The following is a 24839-nucleotide window of genomic DNA, read 5'->3' as shown; positions in this document are numbered from 1 at the left end:
GGGCTGCCGGGGTGAAGAGGAGGAATGTGATGCAGCGCTGAGCAGCCGGGACACAGCGCCGTCTAGTGGCGAGGATGTGACAGAGGAGCAAAACGATGGCAATCAAATACAATCACATTTACTAGCTATTAAATTGTAATCAGTAATATTAATACATTAATGTATAATGCACTTTCACTTAACATCAACAGGGTCAAATGAATTACAAAAATAATGAAAAAAATAACACTTAAAATGTACAAAACACTATAACTGTATTTCCACTATAATTATTCACTTTAATCACACATTAAAAGCAGTTAGGAAAATGTGAGTTTTGACTTGAAAACAAAACACATCAGAATTCCCTTGAGTCACAATAACACATTTTCTCTTTAAATAATCTCACAACCCAAGTAATTTATAAATGAAAAAAGGTTTTATTTGTTAGTGCTGTGTGTAGTTGAATGCTACATACATACATACAGATAGTTTTAGCATGAATGTACACACACTTTACATTGACACAATGTTTTTTTCCTTTTCTTTTTTTCAACATCATTCACATAAAGTACATTTTACAATTTGAAAAAGCTAAAGGAGGGAACAGTGCTGTGGAGGACCAGGAGGACCAGGTCCAAGGAACAGAACACAGGAACTAACACAGCAAGCATGCAGAGAGCAGGAGACACCGGGTTCTGACGGGACATTTAGTGGAACTGTAAAAGAAACGGATGAAAGTGGGAGGGGTAAACCACCAGTTAAAATGAAGAGGGGTGTATTTATTGAATTTGTGCTTATAGAGGAGATCTTACTCTCCTTTCCCTGACTATGTTGGATATGGGATGTAGTTTTTAATCAGAATTAATCAAGATTTAACAAATGCATTTTTTCCTTCTCATTATTTCTCACTTTGAGTCGACCTACTGAAAAGCACAAATGTAGTCCTTTAGCATTTGTATTTCTTGGCATTTACCACTCTTTTGGATTTTAGTGATATTTAGACATTGTGTACTCTGGCAGACATACAACAAAATCAAACCCTTTTTGTCCTAAACTGATCCCAAGGGCCTGATTTCTCCATCAAGGAATATATATTGTCTTTAAACATCAACAATACGTCGTTTTCAGTCCTATAATGCCAGATTCTGGAAATAAAAATGGAGGATGTTAACAAAGGGCAGAGGGTTGAAATGCTAAAACAAAAGAATTGCAAGCCAAAACAAATCGAACGTTACTTATATCCCCTTGGCTTTCTCCATTTGTATGAAATACTGCATTCAAACCATGAATCAAAGTGGAGGGAGGGGGGGAAGAGCACTGCAGTTGAAAAGGAAAAAGGGAAACATGGCGATCACAGTTGACTTGTAAACCAACTTCGGTTTCTTTAGCACAAATACAATCTCATAGCACTCGAAGATCAGGAAGGTGTCATTCAATCTGGTAGGACACAGCGTCCACCTCAACGTAACATGTAACAACGGTATTAATATTTCTTTCAAAATGTTTAACAAAACAAACAAAAACAGCAGACCAGGAAGGTTAGCAAATATATATAGATATATATAAAAACAAAAAAAAAGGCGCAGGTCTACTGAAACATTGCTAATACAATTCTCTACAGTCTGGATTTCCCTGTTTGACAAAATCCTGTTTACATTCACACACACTCACACACACACATGCAGAGTGCTCTTTGAGGTTCCCTGCAACACACCAGTACAATCACAACATGGACTACAAAAAGAACATTTTCCAAAATACATTTCACATGGTAAAAAGTAGCAAGAATACAAAAAAAATGTTCATACATTGTAAGAAATGGACACACATCCATAGTATGTACAGACTGAGACAGGAAGTGTAACTTTCAAAGTTGGATATTTTCAGTACAAATAAGTCAAACATGACGGACGTCTGCAGGAATATGAGCATTATATTAGTGTGAATCATAAATGTATCTATACTGAAGGGTAACAGTGGTATCATTTTTTTAAAGGTTTTCTTCAGCTGCTTTAGTCTAGACACCTTTGGGATTGGCCGCTGTTTTGAAACATCCAGATGTATAACAGGATAATTATCGAAAAACTCTTGCCACTTCATGAACTTTATTAAAAGTTTACTAAAACTAGGGCTGTACCGAATAGTTTCCCCAAACTTAATTTGTCAAATTACATTAACATTCAAATGCTGCACAGCTTTTTTTGCATTTGAAGTGCACCTGTATTATCTAACAGCACCATGAATTACATTTATAGAACCACGATATAAAAAAGAGCTAAAGGGATCATATTTTTGGGAATTTATACAAGTGCTCCATTAAGATTTTTTTTTGTTTAGTGTAATGTCTTCATAAAATATGACATATTTGACTTTTGAAGCTTCATTTGAAAGCTCAACAGAAGCTGCCAACATACAATCGGTACAGCCCTAACTAAAACCCAAAGAGAGTCATTTATGGCCTAAAGAAGTTGATACACTGCTTCTGTTTTACTGTAGGGAGATAACAACCAAAAGCATTTTGAGTCTGAAGCATTAGTCAAATGTCCAGTCTGATACTGAACAGGCTGAGACACGAAGAGGAAGACACAAAAAAAGCAAAGATGAGAGGAATATGAATGGAAAACTTGAAGAGCAGAGGAGAGATATGGGTGAAAGAGTGAGGAAGAAATAACAAAAGAAGTGGACACTATCAGTTAGACAGTTGAGGTAAATACTCGATTCATTAAGTGCATCTTAAAAGGGGACTATTACGCTAATATTCAGGTTCATATTTTGTAATTTGTGCCTTTACTGTGACATGTCTCCATGCTTTCATGTTCAAAAAGCTCTTTATTTGTGCCAAATTAAAAATAAAACTATAGCTGTCATACATAACACAATTTAAGGATATAATATTTTTTTTCCATAGATTACGAGGGACATAAGTATTCATGCATCAACTTGCATTATGGAACCTGTTTCTTTCTGGTTTAAGTTTGGCTAATGGCAGTTAGAGTGGCTGCAGTCTTTACAATTTGAACCGTCTGATAATGGTGCTGATAAAAAGGGGAGAGGACAGATAAAAGAAGAAAAAGAGGTGGAACAAAGAAAAAAGAAGCATCTGATGGAATGACAGGGTGACAGAACAAAAGGGAATTGGGTTAGCAAAGCATCAAACATTTGATGTTGGGAACAAATGCAATAATGGTATCCTGCAAATATGGATGGAAAAGACAACAACAGTTTAGGGACTGTTTGTTTAAGAGAAAAAGTCTTTATAAGCACTGGGGCACTGGGTAACCCCCACCATCGGCTGTGTGCTGCACTGTGTGATCCTGCAAGGAGCCCAAGTCACTGAAACGCTCCCCACACCAAACACATTTAAACTGGCCTTCTCTGGAGTGTGTGCTCGTGTGTTTGGTCAAGTGCTCACGTTGTTTGAAGCCCTTGTTGCAGTGGCCGCATTTGTATGGTTTCTCCCCTGTATGCACGCGCCGGTGTCTGTTCAGGTCTGAGGAGTATTTAAAACGTTTCTCGCATTCAGGGCACTTCAGCGGCTTTTCTCGAGACGGGTCACATCGATGCTGGACAAATTCTGAAGAAGACAGGAAGCGGCGGTCACAAAGCGAGCACTTTAGAGGCTTCTCTTGGCAGTGAGAGCTCTGATGCCGCTGTAACGTAGAACTCTTCTTGTAGCCTTTTCCGCAGACGTCACACTTGTACGGCTTGTCCGGTGAGTTGTTGGACGACTCGCCGCACTTGTGTCTGAGCAGTTCTCCGGACTGGCTGAACTCCTTCTGGCATGAGGCGCACTTGAACAGGTTGTCCATGCCATGGACGTGCTGGTGGTAGAGGAGGTGCGAGGGCTGCATGAAGCCCTTGTCACACAGGTTGCATTTGAACGGGCGGTCCGTAGTGTCTTTGTGCGTTCGTCTGTGGCGCACCAGTGCGTACTGCTGCTTGAAGCTCATCTGACACTCTTCACAGTGGAAGGGACGCTCTTCAGAGTGTGTGCGCTCGTGCTGCCGTAGGTCAGACGGACGCTTGAAACCTTTACCACACGTGGCGCAGCGGAATGGCCTGGAACCCTGGGGATGGCAGGGGTGGTGGAGAAGCTCCGACGACTCTTTAAAGTGCAGCTCGCATAAGTTGCATTTGAATAAGTGCTCACCCGAATGCACGTACATGTGGCGCACGAGGTGAGAGCGGTGCTTGAAACTCTTCTCACAAACAGCGCACTTGAACGGCCGTTCGCTGCTGTGTGTCCGCTGGTGGTGCTGGAGATGGGACGACTGGCTGAAGGACTTGTCGCATGTGTCACATTTGAAGGGTTTCTCGCCTGTGTGCACCCTCTCATGCCGCGTGAGTTCCGACAGGTGTTTGAAGCCCTTCTGGCAAACGGAGCATTTGTACGGCCGGTCTCGTGCTGAGGGAAATGGTAGAATGGATGAGCTGCTGCTTGCCGACGCCCCGTCGCTGCTGGGCTGCTGGGGAGTATTTGAGGTGGGCGTGGTGTTGCCAGAAGAACCGGGTCGGTAGGTTTTCTCACATATTGAACACTTCATTGGGTTGGTGCTGTTGTGGGACGTATGGTGCTGGGCTAAAGAGGTGAGTAGAGAGAAGCCCATCTTACAAACTCCACACACAAACGGCTTCTGCTCCACCTGAACACACTGATGCTCTAGCAAGTCTGTTGCCTGGTGGAAAATCTTCAAGCACTGGGTGCATTGGAATGACCTGTCCTGATTCACCATGCACTGGTGCTCGTGTGGGTTGGCCAGGTGGGAGATATCATGTCCACAGGCCCCACACTTGTGTCCTACTTCCGCTGCTACCTGCAGGGAGCTCTGCTGGGCCTGGGCGGGGTGCTGCTGCTGACTGAGCTGCCCCCCTCCAAGCTGCTGACTGTTGTTATGTGGTTGGCTGTGAGTGCTGTGCTGTCCATGCTGGGTCTGCTGCTGCTGCTGCTGCTGCTGCTGCTGTAAAGACGTAGCATCCTGCTGTAATACGATGCCATACACTGCACAGCCCAATGCGTTCTCAGCAGATGGAGGTATGGTGTGGACGACTGGAGGTGGAGCGACTGCATGCTGCTGCCAGGCCTCGGGCATGCGGGCTCGAGAGTAGGGATTCAGTTTGGCAGCTGGTGTGGCCCAACTGCGGTAAGAAATGGAGATTGAAACATATTTAAATCATTGGCTGAGGCTTTAGATTGTTTTGAAAAAATAGAAGAAAAAGCTTACTCCATTTCACCAAGTGGAACTGTGCAGAGGAGTGGAGATCGGGTGTGGAGGGATGGAAGTAAACCTCCTACTTTTGCTTCATTTGTGGCATTCAACTGGTAACTGTAGGAAAAAATTATTAAGGTGAGACAGAACATCAATGTGCAAACAAAGGAGCTACTACTCAAAAGCAAAGATATAACATTATGTGGCATTTACAACATCCACTCATCAAACTGACAGTATACCATGGTCAAAATGAATATTGTTTTAGCATAATGCTTTTCAAAATGGTAGAAAGATTACAAATGTAATTGTATACATCAGTTTTGATATTTTTGAATAAACTCTGCTTAAACAGGTTCATTACAACGTTCAGTATTATTACCAAGTATAAGTACTGTATTCTGTGTTTATAATATTAGGTAACTGCTGGGTCAAGACTATGCAGTCAGCCTCTCGAGAAAAATAACACAGCAAGTATTCTAGTTATTTATCTAGCAACTATAGAAGAGGTTAACTTTTGGAAGCCTGTTTACATCAGTCATAATTAATCAACCAAAATATATATATTGTGAAAAAATACATTTTCAATTACATGTACTGCATGTTGACGTTGCTAAAATCCTCATATTACAATAAAATGTATTTGAAACAACTTGAGATGTGCACCGTGAACGCAGAATTGCACAGCATTGAATCAATCAGTAACATACAGACTTTGACACTTAAACACCTAGCCGTAAATGTAAATCTTTATTAAACCTGTTATTTTTGGAAACGTTTAAGCAGGAATCCAAATGCTCAACGATTCGCGGTTAACAAAAAGTGGAAGACAGCGTCTGCGCATCATAACGTTGTTCTTCTCCAGGCAAAGATCAGTGTAATCAGGATAGGTTAGCCAGCTAGCCTAGCCACATGCTAACTCAGCCACAGAGGCGCAGGGAATAGCTAACGTTAACGGACTAGCCGTAGGAAAATAATAGTCCAGTAGCTATCACTGCAGCGACACCTTTGCTAGCGTGTGTTGCATGTAAACAGTGATGAGAAATACTGTATTTACATACCTGGGGAGTCCAGTCAAGCCTGCTAAATATCCCCGATAAAATGATAGTCTGCGGTATGTTAGCTAGCGTTACTCACCCAAATAACATTAGGTTCCTTCTTCACATCCGCAAACGATGCTCTCTTGTTAGAGCGCTCTGCTCCAGGGGCCGGAAAATATGTTATTTGTGGGTCATACAAATTGGTAAAAATTCTGCCAAGGTTTCCGAATTTGCTACATAAACGCTGTCGTTTCACGCATACATTTATTCGGCTCCTACGGTATCCTCTCAGCAATCGAAAACACATGCATTTTGCTATAAATTGTTAGCTAGCTATCAGCTAGCTTCCGAGTCCCTGCCCGCGCACGGGAACATGAATAAACCAAGAGTTAATTGGCATGCTCACACACACACACACGGAAGGTGGTTTTCGTGGCTTTACTGTTGCAAACGTTTACTCATTCCTCATTCTGCTCCTAGTACTAGGATGGGTTAAATGCAGAGGACAAATTTCACTGTGTGCTCTGCTGTGTGCATGTATGTGACTAATAAAGAGGGTTTCATCCTCCGATTCTTCTTCATTCGCCCCTTTTATTCGCAAATAATGTCCTAAAGATAAAAATATGTAACTGAATGTTTATAAGACAACACTTAAAAATAGGGTGTTTCTTATTTCCTTCTAGTTTGACCTGTAACTGTCACCTTTTTGAAATATTGTGAGGGCTTAAATGTATTTTGACAGATGTCAATATGCATATCCTTTCAAACCTCTGGAAGGAGAACTGATCAGAGTTAGGGCTCTGTTTCACTGGGACCAAAATTAGTGTTACAACAGGTTGTTTACACGGGAAGCACAGGGCTGCGTTGACGACTCGCCGGTTGGTTGTCTAACGCGCTCAAAATACGTTTTTAAGCAGAGCCAACGTGTTTATCTGGCCTACATTTTAACTTTAAATATTTATGTTCATTCATATTAGTCTTATAGCAAATGTTTGTGTATGTTTAAGGTTAGCTATGCGCTGACACATTACAACAGACAGGATGTTGGTCGGCTACAGCAGCAGCTCGGAGGAGGAAAGTGAGGAGGCATCGGCGACTGATGAAAACAGAAGTTTTTCTCGAAAGTGTCAAGAGGAAGAGGAGGGTAACCATGGCAGCCCAGCGAGGAAGAAACACAAAATTGAAGAACAGGCTCCTAAAACAAGGTGTGTATGTATATTTATGAATAGAACCTGGCTGCAGTCTGCAGAACTGAAAAAAGTACTCAACTTTTTATTTAAAAAAATACGAATACTGTTACATTCTTTAGTCCTGCATTCAAAAATAATTCTCCATTAAATGTACAAAGCATTGACATTTAAAGACACTTAAATTACTAAAAGTACTAGTTTTGTAATATGGCCAAATTCAGAATCATATATACAAAATGAAATTGTAAATATTGATGCATTATTGTGTTCATCATTTCTATGCTGCAATTGGTATAGCTACGGTTTATTTGAGTGACTTTTTATTGTTCTGGGTAGCTTAGTTTATTTGTTGATTTTTATTTTCTATTAATAATCTGAATCTGCAACGTAAGTAACTTAGGCTGTAAAAAAAAGTTTTTTGAATATAAAAATATAGTATAATACGAAAATACTCAATACAAGTACAAGTATCTAAAATTTGAGCTTAATTACAATACTTGAGTACATCTTCTTAGGTACATTCCAACACCACAACACACCAATCAGACAGACAGAGAACCATATACCACATATGCAGGTTGATGCAGTTAACATATTTTGTAACATGACCAAAAGTGTTTTTTTTTTTAAAGGTAACTTACTGAACTTCCTCTCCTTGCAAACTCCTGGAGGATTAACCTATGGTCTCATTGGTCTGTGTTTCATTAGGCTGCCTCTTCCTGTCTGCCTGTTGGCCATGTTTCCAGATGAAGTGGCCGCAGAGACTGAAGACAGCTCTCTTCATGGTGGACGCATCCGCTCCTTCAAACATGAGAGAGGCAACTGGGCCAGCTACGTTTATTTACCATGTAAGACCAACACACTATACTGCTGCTGGTGATAGATCGATTCTCATTAATAAAATCTGTGTTCTTTTACTCTCTTCTGCACATCAGACCATCCCGAGGAAGATTTCAGGGAGTTGTTGGATGAGCTGCTCTTGTTTGCCAATGCCCATGGTGCAGTTTTGACCCCGCAGGAGGAGTTTCACCTCAGCTTGTCTCAGACGGTGGTGCTCAGACACCACTGGATCCAACCCTTCACCCAAAGCCTGAAGGCAGGTCTGATGCACTCTAAGAGGTAAGCTCAAATACCCATACAAAGAAGGAAACATATATTTGAAGGGATTTGTTGATTTATTTTCTGCTTGACACCAGTGTGTTTGCAGAGCATATACACTATGTACAGGAAGCCATTTTCAGTAGTATTACCCTCAAAAATAACCATTTCTTTATTAATTATTCACAGTGGGTTACCATGAACTTGTTGTGAATACTGAAGCAAGCCTTCCCACGGTGAACGTAGAAAAAAAAACGGAGAAAAGTCTCAGTGAAATCAAGTAAATGTTGGCCACATTTAACAAAGCAGAAATATACTATAATATAGAACAAGTATTTAATACACTGCCGATTTTGCAGGTTTTCCCACTTACAAAGCATGTAGAAGTCTGTATTTTTTATCATAGGTACTCTTCAACTGTGAGAGACGGAATCTAAAACAAAAATCCAGAAAATCACATTGTATGATTTTTAAGTAATTAATTAGAATTTTATTGCATGATATAATGCAATAAAAGTATTTGATACATCAGAAAAACAGAACTTAATATTTGGTACAGAAACCTTTGTTTGCAATTACAGAGATCAGACGTTTCCTGTAGTTCTTGACCAGGTTTGCAAACACTGCAGCAGGGATTTTGGCCCACTCCTCCATACAGATCTTCTCCAGATCCTTCAGGTTTCGGGGCTGTCGCTGGGCAATACGGACTTTCAGCTCCCTCCAAAGATTTTCTATTGGGTTCAGGTCTGGAGACTGGCTAGGCCACTCCAGGACCTTGAGATGCTTCTTACGGAGCCACTCCTTAGCTACCCTGGCTGTGTGTTTTGGGTCGTTGTCATGCTGGAAGACCCAGCCACGACCCATCTTCAATGCTCTTACTGAGGGAAGGAGGTTGTTGGCCAAGATCTCACGATACATGGCCCCATCCATCCTCCCCTCAATACGGTGCAGTCGTCCTGTCCCCTTTGCAGAAAAGCGTCCCCATAGAATGATGTGTCTACCTCGATGCTTCACGGTTGGGATGGTGTTCTTGGGGTTGTACTCATCCTTGTTCTTCCTCCAAACACGGCGAGTGGAGTTTAGACCAAAAAGCTCTATTTTGTGTCATCAGACCACATGACCTTCTCCCATTCCTCCTCTGGATCATCCAGATAGTCATTGGCAAACTTCAGACGGGCCAGGACATGCGCTGGCTTGAGCAGGGGGACCTTGCGTGCGCTGCAGGATTTTAATCCATGACGGCGTAGTGTGTTAATAATGGTTTTCTTTGAGACTGTGGCCCCAGCTCTCTTCAGGTCATTGAACAGGTCCTGCCTTGTAGTTCTGGGCTGATCCCTCACCTTCCTCATGATCATTGATGCCCCACGAGGTGAGATCTTGCATGGAGCCCCAGACCGAGGGAGATTGACCGTCATCTTGAACTTCTTCCATTTTCTAATAATTGCGCCAACAGTTGTTGCCTTCTCACCAAGCTGTTTGCCTATTGTCCTGTAGCCCATCCCAGCCTTGAGCAGGTCTACAATTTTATCCCTGATGTCCTTACACAGCTGTCTGGTCTTGGCCATTGTGGAGAGGTGGGAGTCTGTTTGATTGAGTGTGTGGACAGGCCTTTTATACAAGTAACAAGTTCAAACAGGTGCAGTTAATACCAGTAATGAGTGGAGAACAGGAGGACTTCTTAAAGAAACACTAACAGGTCTGTGAGAGCCAGAATTCTTACTGGTTGGTAGGTGATCAAATACTTATGTCATGCAATAAAATGCAAATTAATTATTTAAAAATCATACAATGTGATTTTCTGGATTTTTGTTTTAGATTCCGTCTCTCACAGTTGAAGTGTACCTATGATAAAAATTACAGACCTTTACATGCTTTGTAAGTGGGAAAACCTGCAAAATCGGCAGTGTATCAAACACTTGTTCTCCCCACTGTATATCTATCTATACATTTAAGTATAATTAAAGTCTCAATAACTCAGTGCTATGCCAGCTTCTTCCCATTACACAAGCCTTTTTACTAAAACCTTGTTTAAAAAAAAGTTTTACACTTTCACAGCTGCACTACTAGTCTGAAGTTTATTAAAAACTAAGGTTTTTAGTGAAAATGCACATGTGAGGAAGTACTTAGCATACGACAAAGGCAATCAAAAATAAATATTGGAACTCTGCAGGTAAGGTGAGTAAAACTGCATATGCAGCAGCAGCTTAACTTGCACTGGGGTAAGTGGAATAGAGAACAATGTTAATAAAAGATAGTGAAGTCGCATCAGAAGCTGAAATGTTGGAAATGTCTCCTAGCTGTGTTAATGTTGCCAGGTTTCTGTGCACAGCAGGGAGACTGAGGGTCTACTGTAACGCTGAGAGGACCAGGTACAGGCACTGCTTTTATCATCTCTCTTCCTCATTACATAACATATATACTATAACCTATACATGTTTACCTAAGTCAGTTGCAAATGGACTATAAACCAAAAAGTCTCTGTGTTGGTATCGTTCAGTCATAGGTCTATAGGTATATAGTCATAGGGCTGGGCGATATGCAGAAAATATCACAACATCTTTTTAACCAAACTCCTCCATATGGGTTCAGCCACATTATTGCAGAGTTGACCTTTGGTACATTCACACATTTTTAGACAACGGTATTTTTGATAAATATTCATCACTTATTTGGATATAAAGAACACGTGGTTGAGGCAGATAATAAAAGAGTTTGGTGAATTTAGAAATTCTTATCACTTTACTGTAATGCAGCCTTTAAAACCATGATAAGACATTAGGCCATATAATGATAATTCTAATAAAATAACACAATTGTAGGAAAGCATTAAGTGAAAATGGATGATAATACAAATACAAAATGGATAACCGAGTCTCATATCACAGTATCAATAATATATCCACATCTTACATAACACATTTAGTAACAGCTGCAAAAAAGTTATTGACTTATCTGTAAAATATGCATTTTAATCTTGTGTCTGTGAGAAATATCTTATATCTCCAGGTGTTGTCCCCCTGCAGGACGTTTCTAGGGATGGAGGTGTGTACTGGGCATGCTCAGCTGCTGGACCTGGTCCATGATGTGGACAAAACGATGACGGAGTTTCACCTGGACACTTTTTATAAGGTCACTGAGCGACACATTTTATCCTTCGTATATATAGCGAGACCCGTGTGTGTCACTCTTTAAGCTTGAATTAGTATCTTACTGTTGTTTAGGTACTATTAAATTAAATATGGATATTGAGCTAATATGACAGGTGTGTTTTTCACATTAAAACAACCAGCTTTTCCAATATGACTTATTGTAAAAATAATTACTATTCAATTAAGGATTGTGAATGAGTGTTTTTGTCCTTTGAATTCATTCCCCAAAAAGTGCACATTCCTCCATAACATTCCCCCTGGTGTTTTTTTTAGGATCCTTCTTTCCACGTGAGTCTGGCCTGGTGTGCTGGAGACGTGACGGGACAGATGAAGGAGGAGTGCATTCAGGGGATGCAGGTGCACTGACACCACTCTGTGCTTGTTTACATCTTAAATCATTTCAATGTTCTGCCCATATATACTGTAAGGGGGGTCATTTATCAGTTGTTTGTTTCACATAGTTTGTCACAAAGTAAGCACTGATAAGTATATTTGTTGTTGTTGTTATTATTATTATTATTATTATATAAAGCTGTAAAAAATACATTTTTCAAATGTCTCCATTCTGCAGCAATGCATCCTTTTCAAAAACGTGTGTTTATTTAAATCTAAAAAGACTCTCTTGGGTCGGGTCACGCTGAAAAGAACCTAGATTAATAGGACCGTTTGGAACTCTTTTATCTGCTGTTTTATCACTATAATATTTCTAATGGGAACTTATAATGAGTCTGCGGTACAGAATACATTTACAGTGACCCTAGTGAACCTTTGGCCAGTTTTATGATATGAATTTAATGTGGTACTGTAATGTTATTTTCCTACAGAGAGTAACATCCAATTGTGCAGTGTAATACATTTCAAGTGTTTACTGACCATATCTTTGTTATACAGATAAAGTAGATTTTGTTTTCTACTATGTATTTATTGATTGGGGAATCTCTTTAGTTTTGGCACACAGTAAAGTTAAAGTTCTCAAACGTTCGAAGAAGAAACCAGATCCTTTATTTGTTTAGCCTTAAAGAAGACTAAAGTTATATAGGCCTAAAGTATCTCAAGCTAAATGTACACAGGTATTCACACTGACTGATCCCAAAGGCATCATTTACAGATCTGTTTTTGTTTCTACCATGTGACCCAAGAGGCCAATATTCTGTCTAACAATTTAAAAAGGTCCCAACTTTAAACAGTTGAGCTCTAGTCTAGGTAGAGTCTAGGTATCATGTTTGCCTTAGATAACACCACATTTGTTTGCATGTGTATTGTGTTGAACACTACTGACAGCACTCGAGATAACTTTGGGTAAAAAGACTTTGTCTCACTTACAGGAATTTTGACTAAATATCTTGCACTAAATGTAAATGCTAATCAATGCCTGCTTTTTTGCCTGTTAGAGTCTGGTTGATAACCATGAAGAAGGACCCTTTGTGCTGCAGTTGGACTGCGAGGAGCTGCGCTGCAGAACAGGAAATAAAACCTTCCGCTTCCCTCTGAAGCCCTGAAAGTGGATACAAGAATACCCTGACCTCTTAAGATTGACAGCTGTTTTGTTCTGACACACACTAATGAGCTAAGAAAATGTTTTAGTGTTGACACTGCTGCCGGATATGGTGCCGGTCCAAACAAAGACAATCAAGGCTCCCCTTGTATTTTTGATGGCTGACCCAGAAGAGCTTCTGCCAACAAATGTGATGGGATTTTCCATTAGATTTTGGAACATTTCAGAAAATAAGCTCTGTGGCAAGCACACCTTTTAGAATACGTACACATTTTGTTCAGCAGGATAATCTCCACCACATGAAATTTTAAGAATATATGCAATTGCCAGAACTAAAAATCTAACGTAAGGCTATAAGGGAACACCAGCGCTAAGCTAAAGGCTCTTTAGTTCCTTGTTAGCAACCGATGTTTTTATGATTCATAGAAGTTTCGGAAATTCAGGAGCAGAGTGATTACTGACTGATTTTTTGCCGTGTATCAAAACGTATCTCAGCTTGTGTTGTGACCTTTTTTCAGGCATCTCACCAAAAACATGTTAAAAAGCGTTGACTTTGAGACGAGGTAACTTGAAGTGCTAAAATGCTTACTAATTTCCGTGTTTTGGGATTCATTCCTGCACCATTCTATGGTTTTTAAAAATATTTATAGATAAAGTTCCATCTGGTTTTCTACTTATTTGTTTTGTATGCTAATGCTACGAGTTGTGTTCAGAGAGGTTAAAATATGCCCGAAAATAATATTTTAAAGAATTGTGACGCATGTGAGAAGCCTCACATTCAAAGGGGTGAAGCCTCAATAAAAGGAAGTTGTGGGCTTTGTCAGTATTGTAACCTCAATAGTGGTTCCCACACAGACATGAACACAGAGGAGGAAAGGTTAGGAGGACTGAACGTCATCACTGACAATTTTCTCTGACTGCTCCTAGAGCACAAAAAGATAATTCAATGTGATATTTGAAATGTTTTACTTTATAGAACACCAAGTTGGACACATTTATCACACATGATAGTTCACAGCAGAGTATCATTGGTGTGGCCCTCAGAGGGCTGCATGGCACAGAACAATCACTGGGGCCAGAGAGACTCTGATGGCTGGTCCACAGGGACAAAACTCTGCACTGGAACTTTAAAAATAGAGAAATACAAATGAAACAGTAAATAAAAGATCTAAAATCTGACCTAAAAGAATATGTCCCTTATTTGTGCCTGTGTCAATCCAGCCCGTGGAGGCACAACAAATGTACAGAACTACTTAACATGTACTGTACAGAACATGGAAAGTGAAAGCTTAATAAAGCAGGTTAAAGTATGCACAATGATGAGACACTTACTCCAACAAATAGCCTCTCCCTACCTGCCTGTTTTTGGTCGATTAGAAATTTGAAATTAATTTATTTGTCAATTGTCCAGGATTTGATCCGATTTCGCTCCTTTTTGATTATCTTCGCCTCTACCATATAATTAAAGGCCAAAAAAGCCCCAAATCTTAAGCTAAAAATATATATTCATTATGACATAGGAGCTGACTCAATTAAGACTGTGAAACGTGATTGAAATCTCCTGCAAAAGCTAGTAAGTGGACTTCACCTCATGCTTTTTGAGCTTTGAGTGGCTTCAACCAGACTGAAACCAACTTCCATATCCCATGTGTGGTTCCAGTCCTTCAGCACACGATTCGATTAATAAGCAAGTGTCTACTAAAAGCACTGGAACTTGACCGGTTGCACTGGGAAATATTCAAAAACTACGTGCTTTGCTGTTGAGCCTAACAGAGTCAGAAATCTCTTTCACAACATTAATCAAATATTGTACTTTGATGAATAACCTAAGAAAGTGGCACATACAGTATATCCCTGGTTGACTTGCACATACACACGTCCTATTGTAGACTTAGTAGGTAAAATCTTGGGTTTGAAAGCGGATACCATTATAAAAGTCTTTGTATTTAGGATTACTCAACAGTAAACAACCTGACATTAGCATACATTGATAATTGAAGCTACACTGAAAAAACTAAATTTTGACTTTAATTAAATGTATTATGTCAACAAATTACAGTATTATTAGGTTATTTGAAAGCAATAAAATTAAGTTGAACCTAATATTATTTTAAACGTAATGTTATTGCTTTCAACAAACCTAATCAATTGTGGGTGATTTGTTGACATAATCCATTTAATTAAAGTCAACTTATTCGTCTTTCCATGGCATAAAATTAAGTTATAATCAGTTTGCTAAAATGTTACGATGTTTTCTAAAGCATTGTGGCATGCACAACAATACATTGGCAGTCACTGTCCGGAGAGACGTGTCACTTCCTGCCAGCCTCACGGAGAGAACAGCACGTCCTTGATGTAAGCCACGGTGGTGTAGTTCAGCAGCATGTTCACGTGTTCATTCCCGTCCAGCTCTTTCAACATCACGGGCTGTTTCTGCTTCCCCACCCAGCGGCCGCACTGCATAGCGCTCCGCAGGTTCACCGTGCCGTCCCCGTCGCCCATCACCACCGTGGGCTCCACGTCAGGGAACTTGTCGGTGTACTGGAAGCCCGCCTGCGTGGGGATGCCGCTGCCGTAGAGGCAGTGTACAGCCACACCGGGGGGGTTGAGGTCAGCCACCAGAGGCTCTGTGTCCTGCCGCATCATCCAGCCGTCCTCGAAACCGATGTCCTTGTAGAGGCGCTGGTAGTCCAACACGGTGTAGTTGGTGGTGGGCGTCTGCACCAACACCTGGTGATGGATGGCGGAACATAACTGTTGCTCAGTGCTGTTGCTCACATTTTCTATGTATGTATATATTTTTATATAATTACCTCTCTATTATTTGGCCCTTGTGTTTTACTATGAATTGAAGGAAGGGGAAGCACTTGGAGGACATTATGAGGACATATCAAAGACCCCTTTATATAGCAGTTTTGCAATCAGATTAATCTTACTATAAATATTATAGTTTTATATATTTGGGGTTATTATCCCCCATTAATATGATTTTGTTTTATTTTATATATATATAAAAATGTTTTTTTTTACCACGTAGAAAATAAATAAATTGGCCAAACGCTTCACTATATTCACCTATATTTGACTTTGGTCAGCTTTAATTATAAACAAAGCTTTGAAGTTTCCAATGCTATACTGAAAACTAGGAAAGCCCAGACAAGTCGACAAAAAAAACCCACCTGATCTTTGGTCCAGGAGTGGGCGTAGGGCAGCAGCCAGGAGGTGGAAACAGCCGAACGTTGTTGGGAGCGAATCTTCAGCGGGCTGATCACCGGGATGCGGTTATTATCACCTGCAGGAACAGAGAAAAGAAACTAGTGACAGAGAAGTGAAAATGAGCTGAGAACAGCCACAGACCATAAACCAACAAGGAGAGTTTTACTGTTAGCTTCCTAAAAATATTTTATCAACACACTGGAGCTGATGTAACGGTCATTCATGCAACAGGGTCTGACAGGTTATAAAGTAAACTAATAAAGGAACAACGGCGGTTCATTCATCATTTCAAATGCCACACATTAACTCTCTATGGGAAGTATTTAAACATTTGAGGGTGCTTACTGTCCAGTAATGATCTAAGGTGACAACATTAAAACACACACTTCTAAAGGGACAGTTTGGATAGTTTCAAAGTGGGGTTTTATGACCTACTTATCCACAGTCGGTGTATGACATACAGTAGATGGCAGTTGGCCAACCCCCAGTTTTGAAAACCAGACAGGAGCGCAGAAGCTAAGCAATATAATGCTGTGGGCAGGGTAAACAGCTAAAACACTGTGGCATCCTTAAACATCAATATCAGTTCAAGGGTACACTATAATATTATATTTACCATTTTACTTTGCCATCATAGAGCCCTTTCTGACAGAGCACTGATGCCATTATATCCAGCCATGCTCTCTCCAAAGCCACCAGACTCCATTGACAAAAATGGCAATTTGACCTTGCTGAACACACTCTATTGCTGCCTTGATTGGTTACTTTGCTTGTGGTATTTTGTGACTCTGATGCTTAAAATGGTTAGTTTGGTCCTCTAAGTCACCCGATAATACAAAGAAAAGTACCAGTAAAGGCAGCATTAGACCAGAAACTCCCATGTTCTGCAAGGTTAAATTGCGTTTTTTTGCCAATGGAGTCGGGTCGCTTTGATGAGAGCATAGATTTGAGACAGTTGACACGGTCTGACAGTAAAGCGAGGCATTGAAAATGTTTATTTGAACTAGGTGGCCTTCAAAAGGGCAAGAATTAGGTTTACCAATGTGTTGTCTGCTTAGTTAATGTTTTAGGCATTTGGAATTTGTAGTATGTGACATTATATGTGCGAAGTGCAATTTAAAATCTTTATCTTTAACAGCATTACAGAATTTTAAGTCGGATCAGATGTGTAGGTATTGTGACTCTTTTATATGTCCTGCATTTAAAAAGCTGCTTGTGTACTAGGCTTTTCATCAGTTGGTTTCGTGACCTTTAAATTAGAGGTGTAAATATTTTACCCGGTAACTCATCTGTGTCGGGCATTTTGTGTACCATTTATGCAAAAAATAACTAGTGAATGCTTTGTTTCTCCATTACTGCAGGTATATGTGGTTATGTTTTAAGTCATATATCTTATTTTCAAAAAACAGTCTGGATCATTTTTTCTTTTTAATCTTTTTGTTGTGTGCTTATTATTATAATTTTTTTTCATTCTGGATTTGCGAAGATAGCAAGATAACCTATCTTATCTCCTAAAAAACATAATGTGATAGATTAGATAAAAACCCCTTTTCAAGAAAAACAGTTTCCATAAAAGTGGTTCCATCTCTTACCAGAGATGAGCACCCGGAGGGTCTTGGCCACCCCTGCCCACGGTGGTCCCAGAGAGATGAATGCTTTGATGTATCGGTCTTTCCAGGCCTGTGGCTGCTGGTTAAGGAAGTACAGGGTGTACATGTTGCCCATGCTGTGAGCGATGAGCACAACGGGCCCTCCTGCCTTCTCCGCCATCTCTTCAATCATCTTCTGCAGTTCCAGGAAATACTCCTTATTCTCATCTGAGAGAGGACACAACAACAGAGAAGATCAGTAAACAAAGTTCCCTCACTGGCTGTGAGAGTCCCGGTATTTTCATTTTTAGTTTGAAGCACTTCCAACACTTGTTTCATTACTTCCTGGAATGGAGATATAGGGCTGCAACAACAGTGTGACAGGTCAAATATGAGGCCCGATAGAGAGGCCATTCGGATTTCTCTGCCTGGAACACCCCTCACAAAAAGCCCATGACTGGCTAGAACATTGTTTTTGTTTAGTTTCCTCATAATCTACAAAGTCATTCACACGGAAATTGAAAGACACAAATGCATCTTAATCCAATTAACATGCCTACTAAATGATTCTCTAAATGATTTAAAGTAGTGATTTTCGCCACAATGCACAGAACTCAGCTAAGGAGTATATTGGAGTGTTTGATTGTAAGAGAGATCAAAACTGAATAATTAATGCTAGAAAATATTTTTTGCATTATCCTACTTGACGAGCATTTCATACCTGTTTTACTAGATGTTATGTGTCTTTCTGGGAAGAAATACATTTGTTTTGAATACAAAAACAGGTATGTGAAATATGCGACTACAGTTATTATTTTTTGAACATGCTTTTCCCACATTAAAATAACACCATGTGTCTTCGCAGCTGGCTGATCTGCAGGGATAGTTTCAGAAAGATTGAGCCTAAAGTCTGTAATGCAACACGTGTGACAAGCAGACGTATCAGAATGGTAATCCTAATTAGCATCTGTTGTTTCTTCATGTAGTTTGATAGCTTGTAACTAGCTGTGGTTGAAACAGTGGTAGTGGTTGTTTAACATACAAGACAGCTTGAAAAATACTTAAATACCCCAGAAACTTGTCATTTTCCTAGTAGCGTTATGCGTATGTTATGGAAAGCCCCAGCCCACAAGATGACTGATTTAGAGAAAATAACTGAATGCAGTTCTTTCACCGTTATTGCATTTGTGATATGATTTACAAGATTGAATTTGCATAACTATCCTCATTAATAGTAAAAAAAACGTATTTATATGAGCATGGGCTGATTTTTAAAGAGGATCTGTTCAACAATTATGTTTTGTTAAGTCTGTAAAATAAGATTTACAGGCGCAGATATGTCTGCAGCACATATTAAGCATTTTACAAATATTGTGCCTACTGTAATTTGAAATATCACAATAGTCCGTTTTGTGATTTTGATGGAAACTGTGCAGCCCTTATTGGTTCTTTGGGTATGTGACTCCTGAAACTCTGGCTGTCTGACTGTGTGTTCTGTGTTTGCCCAGCTCATTTCCCTCAGCTCATTTCCCTCATGATATGTTTTGTAATATATAAACAAAAAACACTCTAGGGGACATTTTAAAAACGACCTTGATTTCCATCTTGGACACAAACCACATACAGGTTCTCCAAATATAACCAGTTTATGAGTGTTTTATTAAAGCATCTTTTAAAACTTGTGAAAACCACAAGAATGAGGAAGGGTAATTTGGGTTTTACTGGCGAAGGCTCATCATTTAGGGTAACGGTCCGGGGGTTTAATGTAAATGGGTATGCTTGGTGGCTTACTGGGGGCTTTCCTCCAATCATAGGGCGCTCCTCTGACATCATCATCTCTGGTGTAGCCCCACTCTACCATCGCCTGCACTATAGTGAAGAAATACATGCCTAGGAGAAACACACACAGAGAAAACATTATGAAAAGGAAACATTTCTGTCTCATACGGACACATTTCATTCTTGTTTATCCACCCTAGTGAAGACTCATTAGAAGGAGAGGACTTTTTGCTTGGTCCCCACTCTTCCCAAGAACGGTTTTGGACATTTGACTCACCCACACTACGTTTACTGGGGTCCAGATACTCCACAGAATACGTCTGTCCGAATCCCGGGACACGGATTTCCACACCCGGGGGGGGCGAGGTGCTGTGTGTGGTACTGTTGTAGATCAGCCTACAAACACACAAACAGACACACAGTCACAAGTGGAATTGGATCAGGGTCAGTTCTGCTTCTGTGGTGGATCACATGCACATTCACAAATGCATCTCACTACACCGCACAGAAACAGTTCCCATTTTTAATCACCATCGTCCCACATCCTCATTTTCTGTGACAACAACTCCCCGTCTAAAACTTCCATGCAGATGTGAGAAAAGATGTGTAAAATGTAATGTCACACATTGAAATCTAGATTTTTTTTAAAGCAATATATCTTTGGTAAATAAATAAGAAATCAAACTGGATTTTGAGTATTTTGTTAGAAGGTGCAAAAACTATCCAAGTGGCAATAGAAAACAGTTCTGCTTCAACAAAGCATCATGAAGAAAATAATGATTGCACAATGTAATGGCTCAAGAATAAGACACCACCTGCATTCTGATTGGTTCCTTAAAGGTCTCGCTATGACTATGCAATCCTGTCTGCCACCAGGTCTGGTTTTCCGGGAAAATATTGTGTATTATGTCCTGGTTAGTGTTGCCAACCTTTTTTCCAATAGCTAAAAGTGGTTTTATTTTGTATTATCGATGTAATCGCACAATAATTCAAATAAAGCTTATTGGTTCTGTTGGTTACAGCAAGGAGACACTGTCAAGACGACAGGAAGGGCCTTTCCCAAATGCCATATTTTTTTGGTATTAGTAGTTGTCTATTGCTTGTTGTCTAATTGGTGTTATTGGTCAGAATGTATTTATGTGATTGAAACTGACTCAGAATTACACATGTAACATGTGCATTTAGCCTGTATCATGACTCATGTCTCATGGGAATTAAATCGTCAAAATTAGAGTCCTAAATCTATCAAATCATAGTCACGTTTTAGAATTCATACTTTCCAATGACTGCAGACTTTGCCTAAAAATATTATCACATAATTATTTTCCTTAAATCTAAGGAGATGCCTTAGCTTGACATAAACTGTTGTGCATCTGCAAAACAAAGAGTGTTTTGTCAAAATCCTATGCCAGCCAGTCACATGAACAGCCAGTTACACAAGATATCTTCTCAGGTTGCCCTAGTCTCACAATAAGAGCAGTGTTAGTCAAGATAACCAATTATTTTGCTGCTGTTTACATGTTGAATTTAAGATTTTTTCTTGGATGAGAATTCAACTCAACAGAAATAAATACAATGTGTCACAACAGCATTTTTAAGAATGACATTTCTTAATAAAAAAGATACAAAAATATATCTTCTCAGAATTACAGGATTTTGTCCAAGTTGAATACTATTGAAGCTACACTATAATGTGATCTGATAAGTTGATGTTTTTTTTGTTCATCTGCTGAGTGGAATGGCTAAATATGTGACCTAAGTTTCAGTTGATTGCTGATGGATACATTTAAGGCGTTCCAACTCCTCCTCTGGTTTCCTTCTGTACATTGTTGATTAATGGGGGTTCAAAGGTCTGTTTTTACAATGTAGTTTGATAATTGTTTACACAGAGAGGTCATTGAACCCATGTACCCCATTTCTATCCTGTTGACAGCCCCTCCAGGGATTTGCACTTTTGGAATTTGCCCCACAGAATGTTTTTTTTTCCCTTTTAATTAAGTGATTCCTACAAAAACAGCAAAGGCGAAACGTATTTTGGTCACCTTACCGCAGAAAAATAACACACGGATTTATCTAATAATTATAAAATGGAATATTAGGCAGGAAAACAAACATTATATGTATCTGTTGTTCTGATGGCAAACAACACAAACAAACTTTATGAGAGAACATCATGTGCATTTGGTGAGTTCCTGACTGACAAACAGTACTTTATGTGCACATAGAAAACCACGTCATACCTTATGTTGTCTATCCAACAGTCAATGGCCACAGGCACCAGCAGCTCTAGGTTGAGCCACAAAGTGAAGAAGGAGTCTGTCTTCTTATAGCAGATGTAATGCACCACACTGGGTTTATCCAGCTTTGCCTCCAACTGGTTTCCCAAATCCCCCGGAACTGCAACGAGACACATTAGCAATGAGTTGCAGTAGTAAAATATCACATTAGCAAATTAGGCTTAAAAGGGTCAAATTAGCAACTAGCCACATTAGCAAAGAGTCACATAAGCAACGTTATATTAGCAATAAGCTACATTAGCGATGAGCTACAATTCAGTAACGTTGCTTTCAATGAAAGATTGCCCAAAACAATGTAATGTGGATAGATTTGATTTATAATCAATTCTGATGGCATATACACTTGTTTTCAGTAATGGATATACTTGTTGTCAGTTATCAATAACTAAACTTGAATTAAGACGATATAGCTTTTATTTTGCTTTCCTTTAAAGTTTTCATTTTATTACTAGTGCAATAAACATGCACAAAGGTAATAATTACTTTCCACCCAAGCACTTTTTGGCTTATATTTGGCGCTGTATCACATTATTCTGTCCAGTCCTATTTTAAAACATTCACATTTCTTTTATTAGACTTTATTGTTGTACTTGTATATGTGTACTGCAATTGTTTATCTTAGCTCTGATGTAAGCCAAATGTATCCCACTGGAACATTAAGGAATTGAGGTGAATAACCCAAAGCTGTGAAGTAATGTATTTGGCCAGTTCTCAATGATGAATGCCTGGTAGCAAATGCATAGAGATTTAAACACTTACACTGAAAATAAATAATATTTCAAAAGACATCAGTGATGTTTTTGAAAGACTGAAACTAAGTAGATTTGTTCTCTCTATTCGTTCAAATGGAAAGAAAGTTGTACAATATGTTAAGATATAATGTGTACTTTGGTTTAGTGCTTTAAAAAAGAAAAGGTATAATGTTCCTGATGATTTGGCTTAAATTTAACATAAAGAAATTGGTATATGACCTGGGGTGAGTTCGAGTCCATGTTAATTTTTCTGTGATGTAAAAATTTGGTCTAGAATGATGAATATTGGCCACTACAGCGTGGACTGCAAATCGGAATCAAAAAAACCCTTCAGGTCGTTAATGTGAAACAAACGTACAAAAGCAACAAACAGGCTTTTGTCTATAAATGTAATAAATTGCACTTATTTGATTGACAGTAAGCACTCAAAGGCTTGTTGAATGGCAGTTTGTATCTACTGTATTATTGATAATTAAATCAAAGGATAGTCAGTGGTAACTGGTTCTTTTCTCTTTTGATGTGTGTTATACCACCAATCCCTTATCTTAAACAGTGTTATTCAATCTGCAGGAACTTGGTTTGTAATAGCATCATCACTAGGTTAAGTAAGAATTACTTCAAGACACCTTTCCTCACAAGTATATAACCACCATAACAAACAAACAGCAAAAGATCACTGTAGGTCGAGCAGCTTTAGAGGCTTTTATGAAACACTTATGAGGACAGACAGAGGCTGCTGTTGTAAACAATGCTAAGATTTCTCTAAACCCAAGAACCTTTCAAAAAAGGAGTGGCTTAAGAGGAGAAATTGCAGATATGTAAACTGATAAGGGTAATGTTATATCGCTAAGCATGGATGTTAGATTGAAATTTAAATAAAAGGTACACAAGTTGATTGTAGGACAACGTCTACAGATAGAGCCTTCCTCTGTAATCTTGAAACATGATTGGCTGCATGCATAACTCAAGTCATATGATCACTGCTCTGCCTGTAAACAAATACACTCTCACACTGAAGAGAACAAACTGCGTTATGTTTGATAAATATAAAGGGGTTAAAGGTTAACTAACATGTCAACATTTGTGTGGTAATAAGTGCTCTGGTTCCCTATATCCGAAATCCTTCCCCTGAAAGTACGAGGCCAATCTCGTTTCAGAAATATGACAATTTAAAAACATCCCTTCACAGCCTCATTCAATCCTCAACACACGACGAACAAATACATTTTCGGAATATATGTTAACCTGATTTTTATTCGGCACCAACGTCAATCATTTAAATTGCATTTCAGGTTAAATTCGACATTTAACCCGTGGTACACACTGTTCTCTAAGACCAATGTTTGGGCGTCTTGGTGGAAGATGAAGATGAACCAACGGGCCGAATATTTACTCAAGTTAAAATGTAATCGACGTAAGTACACATTGGATATTTGTATTCGAGCCGAATTGCCCAATAGTAATCTGAACATTGCTGAGATTTATTTGAAACGTTATATTGTTTACACAATTCAAACATGTATATACTAGGCTAAACTTTGAAGGGAGTTTGGTCCATCTTGTATATTGCTCACCGTAGCTAGCTCTTGATGTGCTGGCTGCCAGGTTGTTGCGCAATTATTAAACAACAGCAATGTGTTGAACAAGCTTAAATACAATGAAGAAAACACTTACTGAGGACCACGGGGGGTCTCGGGGGCTGACAAGACTTGCCACCGAGACATTTATCCAGCGTTCTCCCGCTGCTCCCAACCGACAACAACAATAACAAACCGACTTGGAGCAGCGAAGATAGGGCGGTTATCCGGTGCCAAGCCGCCATGGCTCCAGATGTCTCATAGCCAAGCGGTCATGGTAGCCTCTTTGGTGTGTGTCAGTCTGGAGCGGAGCTTCTCTGGTTTGCTGTCAAAGCCCTCTGATCAGATTTACCACAGCGTTGACTGATGAACAGTAAACAAGGTAGTGGTCACGAGGTAAGGATTACAGAGCAACCCACCCAGAAACACAACTTTCAGCAATCAAGGCACGAGTAATCAACCGCAGAC

General features: G+C 39.6%; 3 protein-coding genes across 5 annotated transcripts; 1 reads left to right on the top strand and 2 right to left on the bottom strand.

The window, feature by feature from the left end:
• Positions 1-396: 396 nt before the first annotated feature.
• znf319b (zinc finger protein 319b) lies at positions 397-6612 on the bottom strand. Its single transcript, XM_063904865.1, has 3 exons — positions 6327-6612; positions 5205-5306; positions 397-5118 (listed from the first exon to the last, which is right to left on the bottom strand). The coding sequence occupies exons 1-3, from the start codon at positions 6335-6337 to the stop codon at positions 3237-3239; spliced, it is 1995 nt and encodes a 664-aa protein (XP_063760935.1). The 5' UTR covers positions 6338-6612; the 3' UTR covers positions 397-3236.
• A 401-nt stretch (positions 6613-7013) lies between these two features.
• Positions 7014-14340, top strand: usb1 (U6 snRNA biogenesis 1). Of its 3 annotated transcripts, XM_063911702.1 has the most exons (8): positions 7014-7107; positions 7237-7434; positions 8128-8267; positions 8355-8538; positions 10833-10886; positions 11541-11646; positions 11940-12023; positions 13058-14340. In XM_063911702.1, exons 2-8 carry the CDS (start codon positions 7271-7273, stop codon positions 13163-13165), a joined length of 840 nt encoding a protein of 279 aa, XP_063767772.1. In that variant the 5' UTR covers positions 7014-7107; positions 7237-7270; the 3' UTR covers positions 13166-14340. The 3 variants fall into 3 exon arrangements, 2 of the variants coding, with proteins under 2 accessions (XP_063767772.1, XP_063767780.1); XR_010168266.1 differs by having other exon boundaries at positions 7018-7434; positions 11940-12089; XM_063911710.1 differs by lacking the exon at positions 10833-10886 and having other exon boundaries at positions 7018-7434.
• pla2g15 (phospholipase A2, group XV) lies at positions 14111-24804 on the bottom strand. Its single transcript, XM_063911690.1, has 7 exons — positions 24469-24804; positions 21986-22142; positions 20023-20141; positions 19758-19856; positions 17970-18194; positions 16341-16453; positions 14111-15891 (listed from the first exon to the last, which is right to left on the bottom strand). The coding sequence occupies exons 1-7, from the start codon at positions 24614-24616 to the stop codon at positions 15490-15492; spliced, it is 1263 nt and encodes a 420-aa protein (XP_063767760.1). The 5' UTR covers positions 24617-24804; the 3' UTR covers positions 14111-15489.
• Positions 24805-24839: the final 35 nt, after the last annotated feature.

Source organism: Eleginops maclovinus, chromosome 2 (genome assembly GCF_036324505.1).
Source record: "Eleginops maclovinus isolate JMC-PN-2008 ecotype Puerto Natales chromosome 2, JC_Emac_rtc_rv5, whole genome shotgun sequence".
NCBI lineage: Eukaryota > Metazoa > Chordata > Actinopteri > Perciformes > Eleginopidae > Eleginops > Eleginops maclovinus.
This window is presented reverse-complemented; position numbering and strand designations above follow the sequence as displayed.